Source organism: Uranotaenia lowii, chromosome 1, assembly GCF_029784155.1.
Source record: "Uranotaenia lowii strain MFRU-FL chromosome 1, ASM2978415v1, whole genome shotgun sequence".
Taxonomy (NCBI): Eukaryota; Metazoa; Arthropoda; class Insecta; order Diptera; family Culicidae; genus Uranotaenia; species Uranotaenia lowii.
This window is the reverse complement of record NC_073691.1, coordinates 155127679-155149094: the sequence shown is the minus strand read 5'-3', so window position 1 is coordinate 155149094 and position 21416 is coordinate 155127679. Positions and strand designations below refer to the sequence as shown.

The following is a 21416-nucleotide window of genomic DNA, read 5'->3' as shown; positions in this document are numbered from 1 at the left end:
ATGTCCGTGAATTCGAGCCCAAGAGTAAACATCGATCACAGTTGTACCGGATAAGTTTTTCAATGACTGTCCACCAACTGCATCGTTGATATAAGTCGCGAATGACATAAAGATGTTAAAACGACTATTATAGTCGATTTATAATAACCGAAACACAAAAAAAAATATTTAAACTATTAAGACAGTGAAAGGTATTAATTTCGAAACGGAAAATCATTTGTGGAATGTCGAATGTATTTCACAGAAATATTTACATAATTCTGATTTTAAAAAATCACAAATTTAGGGTAGTCAACAACATATTGTTGAATGATTCTGTGTTGAAATTTTCTTATTATATGTTCATTGTATGTTGGTATTGTTCCAATCACAACACTGTTCAAATACTTCTTCAGACAAGTTTTTGCTCTTTTTTTGTTTTCAATTAAATCTCAATCATACATTAACCTATTTAAGTCAAATGATACAGTGAAAGGAATACCAAGTTATTTAAATATTATAGTCTATTTAATCTATGCATGTTTTGTTTACTGACAGTTTGTAAAGAAACCAAGTCTCGAAATATATTGCGAATTTTCGTTTCATTTTTGGTTTCCAGAATCTTCCAGAAGCAAATCACTTAAAGAAATTGAAGATGAATGATGTAATAAGGTCTTTCGAAACCTGATCGCACAAAAAAGTCCAAATCATTATGAGGCAAAGATTTGAATTGCACTGATGCGTTTCCCAAAAATGATCTTATTCAGTTTTCAAAACCTACATAACAAGTTAAAAACTTAAAAGAACAAAGAGGGGATCCATTAACAAAATTTTAATATTTTGAATATCTCCTTATAAATATTCTATGAAGTTTGATAAAAGTATGTTTTTAAAGGGTCGTTTTTGAAAACACATTAGTGTATCAGGAATCACTAATATTGTCAAGAAAATTTCGAGTGAGAGCGTCAGATTGACTGTAAGAAAAAAGTGTCGGTGGAAAGATTTTTTGTAATCATTTTGTATTGGATTCAAGTGAAGGTTTGTCTTACTGAGCTGTCTATGAGAACTAAACGATTTGACATCAGCAACGATTGGTATTCATGGGTATTCATGGAATTCGTTAAGAAAATCTTTGTTTAAATGACAATAAGCATGATATGAATTTTGAAACGACTTATAATGCCATTCTCTTGAAATAAAATAACTTATCATTTAGCATTTTACAGCTGCAAACTTCCCTTTTGAGGAAATTGGCATATACCACCGGTATGATTTTGCATTTCTTTATCCTACACCGATCTGATTTGAACCTAAAGCCTTATTTTTTACAAATGTTGGTAAACATATTGAATTTTCCTTTTTTTGCTACATGTTTTATAGAGTTTTTTTCTTCTTTTTTCACAGATGCCTTGATATAATCAGTTCATAGAACTAGGGTACCAAAGCCAGCACCCAGAGGTGAGTAATCAACAATTATCGGCACTAAACGTTCACCTGAAATCCAAGTTCGATACATAGACACCTTAAACTTAGACTTCAAGTGGTCCACCGCAATGGCACCACTTTGCAGCTGGCTGACTCAACTCACAACCATGCCATGCTGAGGTAGACCAAGCTCTTGACTTAATTCGCTCTCATGGTTTATTTATGTCACCCAGTGGTTTTCCACAATTACACAGTCAGGCTCTGGTCCCCACGGGCATTGATCTACTGCTACCCAGGGCACCCCGTGTAATTGTCCGTCACACACGTGTTCGTTCGTTCACAAAACTTGGGACCACTTTGCTTGGGACCGGCTGGATTTTTCTTCTGCGTGTCGTTCCGATTGCCGGTTCAATTCCCAACCAAGCAAACCAAACAAACAGCCACGCCAGTTCAAGGCCAGCCAACCGAAGTGCATTGAGCATGTAACAATTATTATTTACAGCAACTGTCAACTGAATGAAATTTCACTTTCAGTTCCAACGGACTTGCAGCTCAGGCTCGCAGGAGACTTACAATCAAAGTTTGGAAATTATTGAAGGTTTTCTACCTTGAACGACTTTTCGCTCACTACCTACAAGATGCCTCCAAATATTGCCAGCTTCGGGAGTGAAATGTGTTATTTTTTTCTTCTTCTATGGCGATCGTGAAAAATCTTTTCAACAAGTGATCGTAAGCGAGAGAGCTAAGAAAGTAGTCTTATAAAAAAATCGATCAGGTAGCATTTTTAATATTTTTGTTCCAATTTATCTATGGTATAAAAGCCACTAAGCCGAATATTCAGCTCGCCGAATAGTTGAGCTTATAGTGTTTTCGTTTATTGGCAGTGGCAACCTAGTTACCCACGAGTTTTGCCCTAACTACTGTTATTATGTTCGTTTATTAATTCAGAAGTCCACTAGTTTTGCCCGAGATTTGAACCTCAAGCAGGCGGTTGCACCCCGTAAAAGTTGTCAGTGTTGGGGGTAAGCATAAGGATGAGTATAGCAACCATATATTTGCATCGTCCCGGGTAACGATTCTGTTTGTTTATTCAGAAAAAGTTTTGCCCCGCGCTTGTGGAGAAAAACGAAAACGGCATTAGTTTTCGGCCGAATAGGTCGAATAGGTGAATATTTGTTTTTAAAACATTATAGCATAACATAGCATGGGGTGACTAGACACATCTTGCATCGGTTTATACACATAGTGCAACTAATAATCAAAACAAGCAGAAGTTATCAAAATGAGAATCTGATTTCAATGCTCATTTCAAATGTTGATTTTGAAGATTAGACGATATCCACGAACCTGACTACAATTGCACCAGAGAAACACTATTCACACCACTTGTTGCACTAGCAATCAACCTACAAACTCCGTTCCTAACACTTTCGGTGATCACTGTTTCAGTAAACATCCGGTCACTCGTACGATGGAACACAATTTCGAAAAATTAATCTAACATTTTCTATCAAAAACAAACAATTAAGAAAAAAATTTCAAACACCCGAAAAAAAACACGTGCGTTGCCATCCAGACAACGCCTACTCCTAGTTTTCCACGGGTCAAAAATGTGCTGATGTAGGCATTATGTGGAATTTTTTTTTTCTTCCGGCGAGACATGCTTAGTGAGCTACTACTAGATTTAGAAAAAAAAAACGCTCCTGACGAAGGCAGCTAAACAATCACAAAAAGTTATGAGAGAAAAACATCCACGTTGTATGCAGTAAGGTTAATTTCATCAATCAAGTCTTCCATGAGGAACCGTTTCATTTTTGCAAAATTCCCACCGCTATAATCAACGTATTGGTTCTGCCCTCCAAACACTATAATTAAATTAAAGGATTTGGGCTCGCAAAAGAACGTAACTCTCCGGGAAGTTTTAATATGCATAATTTTGCCTTCCTCACAAAGCAACGAACCATCAGAACAGTCAAAAAGAAGTCAAAGCATCGCATCCGTTGCACCTCAAGATTGTGCACTCCGAAAAAAAAAATAAAAATGCCGCAGGCTACTTAGCTTCTTACCTGCGAGAACTGCCGAACGACACGTTTATTTTGCCTCGCACAGGGTTCAGCTCTTAAGAAGTCATGAGTCGATGAATGGATGAACTTTACCTTTTCCATTCACAAACAATAAACTTAAATCTCGTAAAAATAGGCAGCAGACCGAAAAGCTTAAGGTGACTTACCTATCTGCAATAAAATCAAATTCGACTAGTGGCTAATCTCTCGAAATCTCCACTGACGCTTGGAAATAATCGCTTTTCGAAAGGGATCAGCCATCTTGACTGGTTTGCTGTTATAGGGCTTATTAGTTTCAAAATTTTAACCTCCTAAAATATTCGGTGAATGTGTCTGGCCTTTGTCGAACAATCTGAGAACGAAACGCGTGTTGTTTTTGTTTTCGTGACTCGAAAATGATGAAAAACGGAGAACATCACGATTAAATTTTAAATGCAAGTTGTAAACAAATGTTTATGTACCTACCGTTCAAATTATTTTCAAAAAATAGCAAAAGCTATCGAAAAGCGAACTCAATCATCGAGTGGCCGCTAGGCAGTAGAACAAATAGCGTCTGAGGCATTCGTTTTTTCCCTCAGAAGGAGTTCGACTTTAGGGTAGCTCTTTTTAGTTGAAATATAATAATGGATAACTTGAAATACGGAAAAATTAAAATAAAACAACAATCAACACAAAAAAAAACATTGAATAGTAATTGTGGAAAAATCAATTCACCAAAGTTATTTGAACTTCAAGAAATAAATAAGAAAATGGAAAGTGATGTTATGGTGAAGGCGAAGCAAGGCAATTTACAACTGTTTAGTACGTCCCAACTCCCAATGCGTTACGACCTACAAGGGACCGAGGTCTTACTCTACTGAAACCAGGTAGGTTTGATATTGAACACCTTTTTATTTTTTTTTTTTTTTGTTTCGATTATAGTCGGTTTACCATCTTTATGGCATTCGCGACTTTATCAACGACTTTATCAACCATTGGGATCTGTACTTTACATAAAGCTGCGCGTTGACGTCCTCTGCTCTCCGTAATGAAATGACCAATCGACATCTGGTGATCTGAACATCTGGTGATCTGAATTCAAGAAAGTGCTCTGTGTAACAACACTCAGCGTAGTTAAAAATATTCAGTACCTAGTGAAAAAGGGTTTTATAGATTTCTTGGTTATCTTCAACCCATATCCCGTAGAGTCCGCGAATTAACGCTATCCACTGGAACATCCATCCTGAATTCCAAGAAACCTCGAGTTTACCCATACTAACCCAAGCAACCAAAGGTCCCATAAAACAGGTACGAAATGGCTTACTCAGCCCCATCATTGAACTGAAGTACGTCCTTTGCAGCTGAAAATTTAAGTTCTTATTGATACTTTCAAGTTCCAAAACAAGTCTAAATGACCTGCTATACAGCTTCCATCGGCCTTTAATTCAGCTTCCAAAAAAAGTTGTAAAATGAGCTAAAAATTCTCTCTCTATCTCCAATTTCACCCTAGACGCAAGTTTATATAACATTTTCTTGATTATTAACTATGTTCAGAACAAGATGCCTGGCGTTGGATTCCAAACTAGACAAATTGCGGTTTGTCCATATTTGTTCAATTTGTTGCTCGGTTGCTTCTTTCTTTCACTTCCTACATATATCGCATCACTCAAGTATTCAAATGACTTAGTGGAAAAAACTTGCCCGGTTTCGGGATCAAACCTCGACCTTCGTGGTGACAATCAAACACGAGGCCACGCCTAGATGTTTTTCTAGTTGAAACTAAAATTCAAAGTGGTGATATGATTTTGTAGCATACCTGCAGGTGCACCCGCCCAATCAGAAAGCCAGCAAGCCAGGAGAAAAGCACACCAATGCACTTTTTGTGACTAGGTAAATCCCGTTTAGAGTACTTTTGTGCCCTCTTTGTGACTGAAGTCTCTTACACCGTACATATAAATCACTTTTGCAACTTTCAATTTTTTTTTAATTGAGCAGGGAAAAGCCCCCGGGAGTTGGTCTCTCTTGCAGCACTATTCTCCCGCAGACATAAAACCTCCTCACATTTATTGATCATGTTGTTGATCATTGTTCATTATCTTTTCAAAACTAACATTATTTACAATCTTTAGAATTCACACTTTGTTTTCAACACTATTTCATTAAATTAGCGGTTCTGCAGTTGCGGCATGTGGTGGGCGGTCTAGTAGTGGGCAGTTTTGTGGTGTGGTGAGTGGCGGTGGCTAGCAGAGAGGGAATATAAAGAAAAGGTGTATTGTGGCGATTAGAGGCAGGATTGATAATTTTGGATGAGGAAATTGATTTTTCTAAGGCCCCCAGTGAGATTACTCTCTGTTAAGGGGGTCTTAACGAACTAGTTAGCTGCTCAAAGGGTGATACGGTCAAAATTTGGTCAATATCAACTTGACGTATTTCTTTCAATTTTGCATTTAAAAAACCTGAACACCCTTCATTTTGAAGGTGGGTGTGTGTAGAATGTTGCTCCTATTTTGATTTTGGAATTCACTCTTCAGTTGTCAAAATGCCGTCCAAGGAAGAAGAGCAGCGTATCAAAATTTTGCTCGCGCATCGCGAAAATCCGAGCTACTAGCCCGCAAAGCTGGCAAAATCGCTAAAAGTTGCCAAATCAACCGTTACAAATGTAATTAAAGTGTTTGGGGAACGTTTGTCGACAGCCAGGAAGTCTAGATCGGGGGAAAATCGAAAACCGGAAGCCGCTGAGACGACAAAGAGAGTTGCCGGTAGTTTCGAGCGAAACCCTAACCTCTCTCTCCGAGATGCCGCAAATAAGCTGGGTGTATCGTCTACAACCGTGCATCGAGGCAAAAAACGAGCTTCATAGCTTCTGGGACTGTCAACCAAGAAATTTACGTGAAAGAGTGTTTGAATAAACGCCTGCTGCCTTTCCTGAAGAAACACGGTTGTTCCGTACTGTTTTGGCCGGATTTGGCATCTTGCCACTACGGTAAAAAGGCCATGGAGTGGTACGCCGCCAACAACGTGCAGATGGTTCCCAAGGACAAGAACCCTCCCAACACGCCAGCGCTCCCCCCAATTGAGAAATACTGGGCTATTGTCAAGCGGAATCTAAAGAAGACCAAAAACACTGCTAAGGACGAGCAGCAGTTCAAGGCAAACTGGCTTTCTCCGGCGAAGAAGGTGGACAAGGTGGCTGTACAAAATCTGATGGCAGGGGTTAAGCGTAAGGCCCGGCAATTCGGATTTGGAAAAGCGGAAGCCTAACTGAATATTTTCCTGAATGTTATACTAATTAAACTTGAAAAAGAAATTTAATTTGATTTTTACCAGCCAAACGAAATCAAACCGAATCTCTCAAACAGCCACCGCAGAAAAAAACAAGCCACCACTCAACCCTCATCCGAATTCGAAGACTGCCCAGATACAGGATCTGAAACCGAAGTCCCAATGACGCAGTGCACCCAGGACCTGTTTTCACAAAACTAAACAGCTCAACAAAATTCTTCAACGACAAAATTCTTCAACGACTAGCACATCAACAACTGACCCGAAAAATCATCCTGCTTCAACTCCAATCCGTCACATGAATCACAACAATAGAAATCGTACACAAGCGAGAGAGGAAACCTTAGTATTGCAGTGGAATGTTTGCGGGGCCCACCCACGCAGAGCCGAGCTCCAGCACCTCATCAGCCGATATGATCCAGTTGTAGTTGCCCTCCAAGAGCTCCGTACATCAAATTTACTAGGGTATGTAAATAACTTTACCTGGTTCTCGTCTCCAAGCATATATCCCCACACATCAAGCGCCGGTATCGGGATCCGAAATGGGGTCCCTTTCTCAAAAATTAGCCTCAACACAAATCTCCCTGCGTGCGCCGTCACCATCGAATTACCCATCAAAGTCACGATTTTATCCGTCTACATCCCGAATAGCGAAACGCTCACCTCATTTAACACTGAATTCGAAAACATAATCCAGTCTCTCTCCCACCCCCTCCTGATCGTTGGCGATTTTAACGCTCATAGTACCACCTGGGGTGGAAAGCGTACTGACCGTCGCGGATGCCTTGTCGAAGAACTCTGCGCAAATAATGCGCTCATTATATTAAACTCTCTAGATCACACCTACTTCCATCTCCCCAACGGCACAACCAGTGCAATCGATCTTTCCTTGGCTTCATTATCCATTTGCAATCGACTCACGTGGCAGGTTGAAAATGATCTGTGCGGAAGTGACCATTTTCCGATTAGGACAACTTTGAATACACCCCCAAAAGCGCGAAATAACCGCCCCCGATGGCTCGAAAGTCAGGCTGACTGGCAAAACTTTGAGGAAACCCTATTAGAAACAGTCGAACCCAACGCCAATCCCACTTTGACCGAAATAACTGAGGCAATTGTTAAAGCAGCGGAAGCAAGCATACCACGAACCAGCGGGTATTGCCACCGTAGAGCCGTCCCGTGGTGGAACGAACAAGTGAAAGAATTGATCCAAGACCGTAGAAAAAAGTTAAGATACCTTCGAAACCTTGCACCGGGCGATCTGGGCTTGGCCGATGCTCTCAAATAGTTTCAAGATGCTCGAAACGCCTCACGCCGCGGTATAGCTGAAGCGAAAAAAGCCAGTTGGGAAAACTTTGTTGCGTCCTTTTCATCGGAAACATCGACATCGGTCATGTGGCAAAATTTCAATCGCTTCTCTGGTAAACTTAAACCACCAAGAACGGTACTCAAAACCCCACTGGTATAATTGATGACAGCCAACTTATCGCAAACTTCCTTGGCGACCACTTTCAAGCCATGTCTGATCAACCACCACTTCCATTCCCCCCTACACCAAAAATCAAACGTCAAAATCGAAACAACGTATCGGAACTAGAAAAGAAATTTTCGATCCAAGAATTTTTTGTCGCAACAAAGTCTAAAAAAAGTCGTTCCGTTGGACCAGACAACATCAGCAACGAAATGCTACGCCGCCTCCCAATCTCCACAAAAACACAACTACTGGATTGCTTAAATGAATTGTGGGAAAAAGGAATATTTCCCTCTCCCTGGAAGCTATCATCGTACCTATTGCGAAAGCTGTCAAAGACCCAAAGAGAGCAGGAAACCAAAGGCCAATATCGCTAACAAGTTGTCTCGGAAAAACCATGCAACGCATGGTGAACCGTAGGCTCGTCCAATGGATAGAGGATCGTAAACTATGGAGCCCACAGCAATATGCTTTCAGAAAGGGAAGAGGAGTGGAACAATATCTCACGGAATTGGAGGCAGCGTTGGATGCTCCTTTCGAAAAAAAGCAACACACTGAATTAGCCTTACTCGATCTAAGCAAAGCTTACGACACTGCACAAAAGGCACCGATTCTTGCAACCCTCGCTAAGTGGGGTATCAGTGGAAAACCGTATTTATTTTTGCAAGACTTCCTCACTGATAGAAAGTTTAAAGTCTCAGTCGGAGGAGCTCTCTCAGAGCTAAAGTCCCAGAAAAACGGAGTCCCTCAAGGTTCAGTCCTCGCCGTAACACTCTTCCTTGTCGCAATGGAGCCACTGTTTGAGAGAGTTCCCCGTGGAATCCAAACCTTCGTCTATGCCGATGACATAGTTCTCGTTGCATCAGGTACGCAGCTTAAAAGTCTTAGGAAAAACTGCAAAATGCCGTCACCAAAACTGTAGAATGGGCTAATGAAATCAAATTCACAATTTCGTCCGAGAAGTCAAATGTTCTCCATATCTGTAGAAGAAGGAAACACAAAGCAGTCCCCGAAATTATGGTCCTCGGAAAAAGCATCCCCGAAGTGAAAAAAGCACGCTTTTTTGGAGTGACATTCACCAAAACCCTTAACTTCTCGTCTCAGATCTTCGAAACTAAAACAGCACTGCAATCCCGTTTAAATTTGATACGCGCAATAGGTAGCCGGCCGTATGGAGGTCAGAGAAACAGCATTTTAAATCTTTTTAGAAGCATCGGTGAGTCAAAAATATTTTATGCTCTAAATACGATAGGGAGAAAAGGCACACATTCGTTAAAAGCGCTCATGCCTACCTACAATTCCGGAATACGTCCAGTTCTGTCAATGCATGCTGAAAGTGGTACCTTGCCGTGGAACTTTCGACTTACTGAACGACTTGCTATTAATACGATTAATACGCATGCTTGGAAAACCTCATGGTACAATCACTCCCGCCACGGAAAGGTCAATGGAGGCATTTGAAACACTCACTGGAAAAACTATCCCCACCATTGCTCACTCTATAGCAGTAAGCAGCCGATCTTGGAACGTTGAAAATCCAATCGTAGATTGGTCTATAAAAAAAACAATTTAAAGTGGGTGAAAGTAATCAGAAAGCCATCCAATTGTTCAAACACCACCAAGAACAACGCTATACAAACTTCCTGGAGATATTCACTGACGGATCAGTAGCAAACAACCAGGTTGGCTTTGGTATTTTGGGTGGAAACAGAGAGCTTCACTACCAACTCCCGGATCAATGTACGATATTCTCCGCTGAAGCTATGGCCATACTTCACGCCCTGCGAAATATAGCGCAAAAATCGAGATACCGATCAGTGATTTTCTCGGATTCAGCCAGCGTTTTGTCAGCAGTAGATTCTGGGATATCCTTGCACCCATGGATACAAGCGATAGAAGAAGAACAGAAGAAACTTAAAGCCGTGCTATGTTGGATTCCTGGCCATGTTGGTATCGAAGGTAACAAAAAGGCAGATGAGTTGGCAGCCAAAGGTAGGAGTGGACCAGAGTTTCCATTGGAATTCCAGCTAGTGACATCATCACCTGGGTCAGATCAGAGGTTAGAGCGAAATGGGAGGAAGAATGGGATGGAAATCGGCATCTGTTTTTAAGGAAAATCGAAAGAAACACCTCACGCTGGAACGATAGAGGAGCAACCCCAGGAAAACCCCTGGAGCAACGCGCCCTTACAAGGCTAAGAATTGGACACACCATGTTGACACATCGAGAATTTTTTACAAAAGGCATCAAAACATGTCTTTCTTGCAACGTGCCACTGACGGTGGCCCACGTCATCGGAGATTGTAGACTGTACGAGAAGGAAAGGAGGACCTGTGGGATAGGCCACGACATCGCAGCAGCGTTAAACACGGCGAACGAAGAAAACCTGATCAAATTTCTCAAAAGTTCAAATTTACTAAACAAATTGTAAAACTAAGAATGTAAATTAAAATGTTTCTTTTTATAAGAGGAAGAATGACCATGTTGGTTAAAATCCTCTCTAAATAAACAAAATAGAAATAGAAAATTAGATTTTTTAAATAAATGATTTCACCGATTTACACGCGTTTTCCCTTGACCAAATTTTGACCGTATCACCCTTTAGTTCACGATTCAGTTGTTTCTTTCTCACATCATGCTAAGTAGTTTGCTAGGTTGGTTTTGAGGTATGTTTTAACTGAACTTTTGAAGCTGGCTCTGTTGGTTGTGATTTTCAGATATCCGGGGAGAGCATCAGGTTTCCTCTCGACCTCGTAGGAAATCTGTGATTCTGCTGCTGAATTTGTTGATTGTGGTGGAAGACTGGATTGTGTAGCTGGTGGTGTACTTGAGTAACGCTTTGGAGTTCCCTTAGTGCAGCTATTGGTAATACAGATAGTGGAGCTTCGTGGAAAAGATTGTAGGTGGAGAAAAGCCTGGGCCGTTTATAAACAGCTTTAAGGCATCGGTTCTGCATTGTTTGGAGCGATTTAATATCCTTCTTCCTAGCTGCGCCCCAGATCGAGACCATGTACTGCAGCTTGGATTGCACAAATGCACGATATAGGCACGCTAGTTGTTTGGTCGGTACAAACCTCGAAAGCTTCCACATTATACTGTGAATAGCACTTAGATCTTTTCTAAGATAATCTATGTGTGCGTCCCATCTTAGACGTTCATAGAAGTTCAGACCCAGGTAACTAAAAGTTTTGACCTGCTATATGATAGTCGTGTCAACTAGTAGCTGCCCATAGTTGCTAGGAAGCCGATGATTTGCTCTAAAGATTACATACTTGGTCTTATCCAGGTTCAGTGAAAGTAGGTTTTTGTCAAAATATGATTTCAGTTCTATCAAATCATTTGACATCTGGGAAATAATAGTCCCGACGTCATTATGTTCGTATGACAACGATGTATCGTCCGCAAACAGCCTGGGTTTATCTTGTAATTGTAGCTTGTGCAAATCATTCACATATAAGACGAAGAGGAGAGGCCCTAGGTTGCTACCCTGAGGTACTCCAACAGGCAGGTCTCCAAGGTCACTAGAAACCTGATTTATCTGGACGTACTGCTTTCTGTTGGCTAGGTAGCTGGCAAGTAGAAGGTTCGCATTACCCCTGATTCCATGGGCATCCAATTTTTAGAGAAGTATCGTGTGGTCAATCGTGTCGAAAGCTTTGTTTAGGTCTAAGAATAACACTCCCATAAACTTTCGATTATCAAGAGCATTGTGTAATAGGCATCAACCAGTTCAGTTGCTGCTGTTTGAGTACTGGGTCCTTCACTCATATCAATCACTTTTGTTACTTTCAAGTTTATTAATGGGTACATATAGTTCACTCAAAGGAATTGGGCAGTTATTTCTTTTTGTTAGCCAATATGTTACTTTCAAAGCCCTCTTTTAAGTGAATCTGCTCCAACACGCTACAGTGCTGTGTATTACATGTTGTTCTACGGCATGTTGTCGAACCGTGAACACGACATTTAGTTTTACAACAGAACTTCACACTGACTCACAAAGCGAAGGCAACCCAACATCCGATTGCAGAGAATTTTAAGGGTTTTTTCGCGATGGTAGAGGCTGTTTTATTTTGACTATTGACTTTGTTGTCGAAGTATGTTGAAGGTAGGAGTCTGCTCTAAAAAACATTACGGATTGGAAGTTTCAAAGCACCATTCCTCGATCTTTCCAGAAAACTAAAAATGGACAAAAGTTTGAATATAGCATTAGAGGGAATCGATTTGAGGTCATTTTTGAGTTTCTCAAATCCTAGGGTCTAGAAAGCTTCAAAACTCTCCCATGATTTTTTGCAGATTTTTTGAGTAACGTTTACCTTGAATATTATGTACTGAAAATCAACATCATTTTTGTTTCTTCTGTGAAACCGAGATTGCTTATGGTTTTTGTGCCAATTTATCGATTCTTTACAGGATTTTCCGCTGAACAGCTTTGTCAAAAACCACCACTGCACGTATCCTATTAGGCAAAAAAGTAATTAGCTGTACAGGTTTGTCTTTTGGAATTGAAAAACAATAAATTCAGTTTACATCACTGCGAGTACCTAAAAAGTAGTCGTAAAATACCTCGCTAGGCACCCAGCAGTGATGTCAATTGAATTTATTGATTTTCAATGCCAAACGACATGCTCCCATTCAAAACCTACTAACTTTTTTGTCTAATAAGATACGAAGCTACGGTCTTGGACAAAGTTGTTCAGCGGAAAATTTACTTGAGAAAATTTATAAATTGATGTAGAACCCATTAGTGATGTTGATTTTTCAGTACAAAATATTCAATGTTCCCATACAAACCTAAAAATTCAAATTTACTCATGTAAACGTTACTTAAAACTTCTGCAAACAACCATGAATGAGTTTTGAACAAAAACGAACGAGAAATTTTAAAATGACCCCAAATAGATTCAGTCTATTTAATATAGCATTGCACTTACCAGACCACTTTCTCGATTTTGGCACACAAAGTTTTAAACTAAGAAAAAAAGTCAATGACCAATTGAATCTTTTCAATGTTTAATGGCCCAACCCTAAAACTACACACACACGAGAGGTAGCAAACTTGACCATTGATGCAGGTATTTTATTTTGTTTTCGTTGTATTCATTGTTGACGACGATGGAGCCATTCATCCATATGTTCGAATGCGAAACCGGCGAACCGTCTATAGGGATTCCATTATGACTTGTGTAAGATTGGCCGGCCAGAGCAGGGACCAAAGACCAACCTAATATTAATTTTGTCTGCCCGTGTTGAGAATACTCTATGTATCCACTCTCTGCGTGTGGTGTTTGCATGTGATCGAGCCACGTCGTTGCAGCATACAACACAAAACGGATCCGTCGTGGGAGCGTGAGAACTAAACCCCAACTAAGTCGAGGAGGCCCCTGAATCAGGGATGGGGTCCAGCCAGACTCACTAGTGCTGCTGCTGCTGTTGCTACTTTTGCCCCTGTCAGACAAACAGACAGATAGACAACAACTTCAGCCGGGCTACAACAATATATTTATTATGGACTTGAATCCGTTAACGGTGAAGTTATCCCGCCATTCGAGACTTCGCCGTACCTTTGCTCAAACTTGAATGATGGTTGTAATGTTATTTTTTTTTTATTTTGCCTGAATTGAGGAGCAGTTCCTCACCTTACGATCGCCGGGATTGCGAAATGCAAATGTGACGGGGAAATTATACCTACCTACTCGTTTAATGGCTTCAGAAGGGTGGTGATTTCATAACAAAATGACGTTTTCTTCGTTTGATTGGGGCAGTAGGCCTAGGCTCAACTCTGGCTGGCGTTTTATGGCAGCAATCTTCGGAGAATCGATTGGTTGATTATTGCAATTATTAGGCCTTAGCAGGGGTGTTTTATCGAATACATTGAGGTAGTCCCAAGCTTTTATAATTGTTTAGCAATGAATGTAATTTCAAATTCAATTCAACTTTTGAAACAGTCCATGATTACCACAAAACCGTTTTTAACTATTCTCCATAGGTGTCTCAATGCAGAAATGGGATTGTACCTATTCTATAATTTATACGAGTCTGGATTTGAAATAACTCGACTTAAATCGAGTTCGATAATTCGGCTTATGATTCATACGTATGCATTGATGTGTGATCACCTGGATTTATCTGGTTCAATCATTTAATAGATATAAATGCACTTTAGCAATGAAAATTATTTACAAAGGAGAACGGGCAATTTTGTTTTCGGATGTACAAGCATGATCAATATACGACAAGAAAAAGTTACTATCCGGTCAAGAAAACTATCGTAAGAAAAAAAAGTTATGGATTGAAAAATTTGTTTGCAACATATAAGCCTATTTTTTTATGAACTTTAGGTTACCCACCGATGGAATTGGGCTGAGTAGGCGTTGCTTGAATAAGAAGTAGCAGATTTTTCGCTCCTGCCAAATTTGATACTGAAAAAGTGTAAAATGGGTGAAATAGTGGATAAAGTTCAGATCTACATAGCATCAGCTGCATACGTCCAATCCATGCAAAATTTCAATCTTCCCGGAATTCTATCGTATGTTCCATGAGGCAGAGATCAGACCTCCGGATGTACCGAAATTAACCATTGCCGAATCTCTAGAAAAGCATAAAAGCTAAGTATTCTCTCCATTATTTCAGTAGGTATAGAAGTTTTTTGGTTTTTTTTCACGCTCAAAAACAAATTTCACCGTGAAAATGGCGAAACCGTGAATTTGGTGAAACTTGAAGTTAAAGTGGCAAAATGTATTTTTATTATCTTGAATGATTAATTTGATTGTCTAAAGTAGTGGAAGCGCTTTGTATCAATCAATTTTGAACATAAGATGTAATTATCTACACAGCAAATTTTTTTTTTGTCCCGCTGACTTTCCAGCAAAAACAGCAAAAAAACAGCAAACGTTGATGCTGGTTCAGATTGCTGGAAACCAGCTATTTCTTTCAAAACAACCGGCTGTATTAAGTACCAAATTTATATTTCAATTTATTGAATATTGAATATATTGAATACTGGCTTTGCATATAATGAGCATTAAAAAGAATAAGAGGGAAATAAAAATAATTATATTAATCCAACCAAAACTCGTAAAATAAAGTCTCACCTTGCTTCAGCGTACGAAAACAAACAGACTTCAATGTGACAACTCGATTGCTGATTTTCCAGCAAACTAGATCATTTGCTGGAAAGTCCAGCAATTTGAAAACCGATTACTGATTTTTCAGCAAGAATGACAGGAACACAACCGATTGCTGAAAAATCCAGCAATTAGAAAACCGATTGCTGGTTTCCAGCAAAAATTTGGATTGCTGAACGTTTCCAGCAATTTTTTTTGCTGGAAATCGAGGCAAAAATTTACAGTGTAAGTTCGCTAAACACAAAGGATCGATTTCAGTTCAAATTATTGTTTAAAAGCATGTAATATTTCGTAGGCGTTGTCTGGATTGCAACGCTTATGTTTTTCGGATCCGCTTATGTTTTTTGGATCCGTGGGGGGATTGGACAGGTTATCAAATGATCGGAAAACTGATATACAATAAACGCCCCAAGATTTGTTTTTAGAAGAGCGCGCACGCAAAATAATTTTCACTTAAAAAGTAAGTGACATCTGTAGTGAATTTTCGCCATTGGGCTTGGGCCTGCAAAGAAGAATAAAGCCTGCTCTTTACTCTTACACAGATTTCCATAAGAATGACAGCTAATCGGAGTGAAATTGGAGTGAAGGCTATTTCTCTCTCTGTTCAACACACGAAAAATCATATACCAGGACTGCGAGCGCGCCCATCGCCCATACGTAATTTCATTTGAATTTTAAGTGATGGGTCATGTGAATTCACTTAAGTGACTGGTCAAGTGAATTACACTATGACGTTCGAGTGAAATTTATCTGAATTTCAAAGTAAGTTTCTAGTTAATTATCTCTCGCGTTTTTAAATAAAAGTACATTTATAGAACACCACTTCGATTTCAAATACCTACTTACATTACGCTTTCGCCATAAATTTATTGATTGGAAAATTCCATCGTAATCTCAAGGCAGATCGGTTACTGCGGATAGTGCGACTTCTGAATCTTCCCTGCTACAAACCAGAAAATCAGTCCAGTTCAACCCACAAGCTGAAACATGATAACACCTTTAAATAACTTTTTCTTACATCACGTTCAACACAAACAACCGCCAAAATCGCCTAGTGAAGAATTGGGAAAATCCAAATCCAGCATAAGCTTTAAACGCTGCTCTTTAGAATTTGCCATTTTGAACTCTGAAAATAAACACAATTACAACCCGACATTCACTTGAAATTCAAGTGATGGGGTAGTGAATATTTTTTCTCACTTCAAATTCAAGTGACGACTGAAGTGAATGTGGAATAATTCACTTGAAGTTTAAGTGACTGCCAAGTGAAATGTATATGTCGCACTTGAATGGAAGAGAATCACTGGATCCTTGTTTTTCAGTGAAAAATCATGTGTATTTTAAGAATTTGAGTTCAGTGCATGCATTCTTCTTTGTGTGATCCAAGATATTAACCGAACAGTAGCGCAACAAAGTGCTCCATACAAGAGTTTAGAGAATTTGGGAAGCTTTTAGGAACATGCACATGATTAAAATGGAATTAGCTCCTAATGTTATTTTTTAATAATTATTGGGCAAAATTTTGTCATGAAAAAGTACTTGCAAGACACGCCGACAGAAATACATTCGATTTAAAATTTTTTCGAAAAAATGTGGAAACAGCTCTCACATAAGAGCAGAAGTGCATTTTTCAAAAATGAAATACCACTCTTAATAAATCTATAAAAAGTCTTAATCATTTTAAATCTTCTTCCAGTACAAAAAACAACTCAAAAACTCCATTGATTCCAGAAAAAACCATCAAATTTGTTACTTTGGTTAACAGAAAACAGGATAAAATTCCAGTTTTTTCAACGAGGTTTTTTTCCTTTTCTATTTTCGATAAAAGACTGGAAAAGGGGATCGTCCATCTGAACTACTTAGTGTTTAAGGACGTTTATAAGAACGGTTATGCTCAGGCATCAGTTTTGGATTCAAAATAGAACTCTCACATTGAGCTCACTAGAAATTAAAAACCATTAAAAAGTCGACCACACCTTTTTACTCTTTCCATGAGTCCACTCGAACGGGTTTTTACTTTTGACTACAAATGGAGGGCGTACCTAAAACCAAACTCCAAACTAACTAACTTTTGGAATTACCTGTCAAAACCGCCCACAAAGTTTGGTTCCTTGCCAATTGCCCATTACGCTTAATGACGTAGACTAACCCTACCTGTGCTTTTCCATTGATAGAAAAACGGCACCCATTCAGAGTTGGAATTTCCCAGGTATCAATCGGATAAAATACTACCGTTGATGCTTTAAAAAGAAATGAATGGAAACGAACCCTATCAGTTGTAATCTTTTATTCCAAGATGAAGCTTCTCAAGTTTGTGGGATTGATCGTGGCTACCCTACTAGCCTCAACGGTCGAAGCTGCTCCGTCTTTTTCCTGGTACCGTCCAACGAGCTATGCTGGTTCCATTCCGGAGGAATTCGATGCCCGTGTCCAGTGGCCTCAGTGCCCTTCGATAGGAACGGTTCAGAATGAGGGTTGCTGTCCCTGGAGCTTCGTCATCGCACCGACGGCCGTTATGAGTGATCGTGCTTGTATCCTCTCGAATGGGACCCGATCCCGAATGTACAGTACTGTGGATGTCGCAGGATGTTGTGGTTCTTGTGCCGACTTTGGAGACGACCCATCTCCAGATGGGTGTCCTAGCGGAGGTGATCCCAAGGCGGTTTGGGAGTACTGGATCGACGTGGGAATCGTGAGTGATCGATGCTTTGCTGCTCAGAGATTGGAGAAGTGTGAGATACCTCGCTGCTACCAACATTGTAACAACGCGTACGGACGATCTGCCTACAAGGATAAAGTTCGGGGAGAGTCCAGCTATGGCGTTCACTCAGAGGTCAAAGACATTCAGGTGGAGATGTTGACTTACGGGCCGGTTCAGACTACCATTCGGATGTACGAGGACTTCAAGCTGTACCAGTCCGGGGTTTACCGCTTTGAAGGCGTTGATGATGGTGCAGCAAACTTCCTGGGGGATCAACATGTTCGCATCATCGGGTGGGGACGTGAGGAGGATATCGACTACTGGCTTTGTGTCAACAGTTTTGGCCCCGGTTGGGGAATTGGTGGGACGTTCAAGATACTGAGGGGTAGCGATCATCTGGGAGTGGAAAGAAATGTTCGCGCCGGCATTCCGTGATAACAAGTTCTGGGTGACCGAGTTTTATATCATAAAAAATAATACAATTTAAGGAGCGCTCTAACAAAACATAAACTATTGCTTAAAAAAAATGTACGCCAAATGAACTGGCATCGAATGAATCATATGAAAAATAAATCTTTCCTCATAGCCTCAACTTACGCTTTTTGTTCTTCAGATCACACATTCTGCATACATTTGCTACATTCGAAAGCAAAATAGCAACAAACAATCAAAAACGAAATTTCGTGCACAATCAACTATGGCGAAGAATATCGTTTAAGGATCAAGCGTTGAATGGCCCAGCCAGAGTTCTCACAAGCCTAATGTGTACGTATGTACATATGTTAATGTTCGCCAACGTGATGGCACTATTCGTCACGGCGAACCGAGCGGTCGTGAGCCTCCTTACGGCACCGGAGTGCAGGAAGAAAGCACGCGAAGATAACGTGGTGACCTCTCTGCGGGCGGAGACGATCCGCCCGCAGAAGGTCAGTGTCTTCGTACAGACAGAAGGTGAAGCTGAGTTTGCTGGAAACGGCAAGAGGAAAAGGGGATCTCCAGGGGAGACGAGACCTGGAGCCCCGAAGAAACGGCAAGATCCGTGAGAAAAAGAAGAAAAGGAGGGATCGACGAGATGATTCTTGAGCTCCGACGTGGTTCAACTGTCAAAAGCGCGGAGTATAGCGCGCTCACGCAGGAAATAGTTGGTTAGACGGCGGAAATCCGGGCCGTGAGCACCATGGTTTCCGTCAGGATTAAACATCTAGACGAGATAGCCACGGATGTAGAGGTCAAGGATGTGCTGAAGGATGTGTAAGATTTCAACGAACCAGATTTCGATTAGGCAGAAGGTCCTCCCGAATTCGGAACACAGGACAGGTGGCGGTCACGAAAAAGTTCCGGTTGTGGCAAACGTAGCACTTAAGTGTTTTTTTTTTTTTGGTTACCCAGGTGGTAAATTCGAAGAAGGAATTTTACAAATTGGTCCCAATGCACGAGTGCCGTGCCTACATGGAAAAAATGGGTCTACTCGTCATATACTCATCCGTATAAACATATGCCCTAAACTCCACCTGGGGCCTCAGACTATTTCCCAAGCCGGTACCTGCCCTAAGGCAATACTTCGGCAGGGGGTGTCTTATTCACGCATATGCGCTACACTCGCCAAGAAGTTCATATTTAAATTAAATATCAACCTGACCTCCCAAGATCATCTTCACGTTGTGGTCCCACCGGCTACGCTGATTGTTTTGCGTAGTTCATTTCATTGCTTCGGACTCTTTAAGCTTAGTAAAGTTAACCTAAGTTATCCTACGTGAATCGCAATTTGCGCCAGTCTCCAACTCCTTTGCAAAGCAGTCATTATCCGGGCGAGCCCATCACTGACTGCCTGCCATGTGTTGATGTCATCACATCACACATCTTCTGCAACATGTTGTCCGCTGTCGTTTCTTGTCTACAGGCGGCGAATATGTTGGCACGTTCTTCTTCAAATCTTGGACAATAGAATACCACGTGTTCGGGTGTCTCGTCCACGTCACCGCATGTTAGGCAGACCGGCGAGGCCGCATGTCCGAACCTGTGGTGATACTTCATGAAGCATCCATGACCAGTCAGGAATTGCGTCATGTAGAAATTCACTTCGCCATGCTTTCTCTCCATCCACTCCTTGATGTTTGGGATCAAACGATGGGTCCACCTTCCTCTTTCTGAGCTGTCCCAAAGCTGCGTGCCTCTATTTTCGTAGCAATAGGAGTCCTCCACCAACAAAACCGAGATGGGCATGACTCCCGCTACAACGCATGCAGCCTCCGACGAAACGGTGCGGTATGCACTGATGTCCCGCAAATTCATTCCGCTCTGCACACTGTTCAGCTTCTGCTGGTTACACTGGATGTTAAGACCAGATTTCCATGCCGCCCCTCCATACCGAAGGATTGACGAAACTACACTCGAAATTATCCTTCGCTGACTACTTCGGATCCCCGAGTTGTTCGCCATTATCCTCGTGAGTGCGGCCGTTGCTGTTGCCGCCTTCTTGCACACATACTCAACGTGGTTTTTAAAGCTGAGCCGGTCGTCAATCATCACACCCAAATATTTAAGCTCACGCTTTGATTCAATAGTGCATGATCCAACTGTAATCCTGCCTGTTTGCGGTGAAATCAGGTTTGATATCGGACCATCTCGGTTTGGTGGTGAGCCAACTGCAAACTTTTGGAGTGCATGCAGCATATTGCCCGATCCGATATGTATCCTGGATACTGCTGGCAAGGTGCTATAGCTAGAGCAGGATACAGCTCTACACTGAGGGCGTGAACGGCCTATCCGATAAACAGCACGGTGGATGTCATTCGACAGTTTTTTTTATTGAAATCTGGCTGCACTGCTTGCCTGTATTTATTTTGCTATCACCGCTACGCTTATCTCGAATAATTTACCCGGAAATCCACACCGCTTCAACCTGCATTACCCGGATCTGGTCATATTTGTTCCAAGATCACCACAGCACATCGAGTTAACCGCCCGCCCGGTCCAAGAGCTGTTACCTGCACGTTAAAACCTCTCTGCAAAACAGATTAGCAAAATTTGTCCTCAATCGCTGTAACCGGAACAGAAACCGTGAATACATTTGTGGATTTCTGCTGCCTTATCACTGTTCATCCGAAACATCCACGATCAAAACAAAGCTGCCATCTCTCTCGCACTTACAAAGAGGCCTTCATCATCATCGCATTGTTTACATCTACATCGTCGAAGGAAGGTAAAACAAGAACAAATAGATAACCCCTCTATTACTCGCTGTCGATATCCCACACTCCTTGGTTCTCTCAAGCGATACTAGTGCCACCTGTTGACCAACACTCCAGACTCTACATTCCTCGAGTAAAATTTTAAAATGCCTTATGTGTGCGAAAAATGTGCTGAAACCTTTGAGGACGATTTCGTTTCGT

At 41.0% G+C, this 21416-nt stretch overlaps 2 protein-coding genes across 5 annotated transcripts in view; both read left to right on the top strand.

The window, feature by feature from the left end:
• Positions 1 to 21416, top strand: part of LOC129740620 (leucine zipper putative tumor suppressor 1) — a 175664-nt gene that overhangs the window by 144364 nt on the left and 9884 nt on the right. For all 4 annotated transcript variants that reach the window (XM_055732335.1, XM_055732332.1, XM_055732333.1 and 1 more), the window contains one exon: positions 1384 to 1437. The gene's annotated coding sequence lies outside the window, so the exon portion shown is untranslated. The remainder of the gene's footprint in view (positions 1 to 1383; positions 1438 to 21416) is intronic.
• Positions 17613 to 18604, top strand: LOC129740621 (cathepsin B-like). Its single transcript, XM_055732336.1, has one exon. It carries the CDS (start codon positions 17620 to 17622, stop codon positions 18457 to 18459), a length of 840 nt encoding a protein of 279 aa, XP_055588311.1. The 5' UTR covers positions 17613 to 17619; the 3' UTR covers positions 18460 to 18604.

Bases quoted from the DNA above. Each gene is read 5' to 3' on its own strand.
- LOC129740621 (XM_055732336.1), top strand. From the start codon at position 17,620: ATGAAGCTTCTCAAGTTTGTGGGATTGATCGTGGCTACCCTACTAGCC.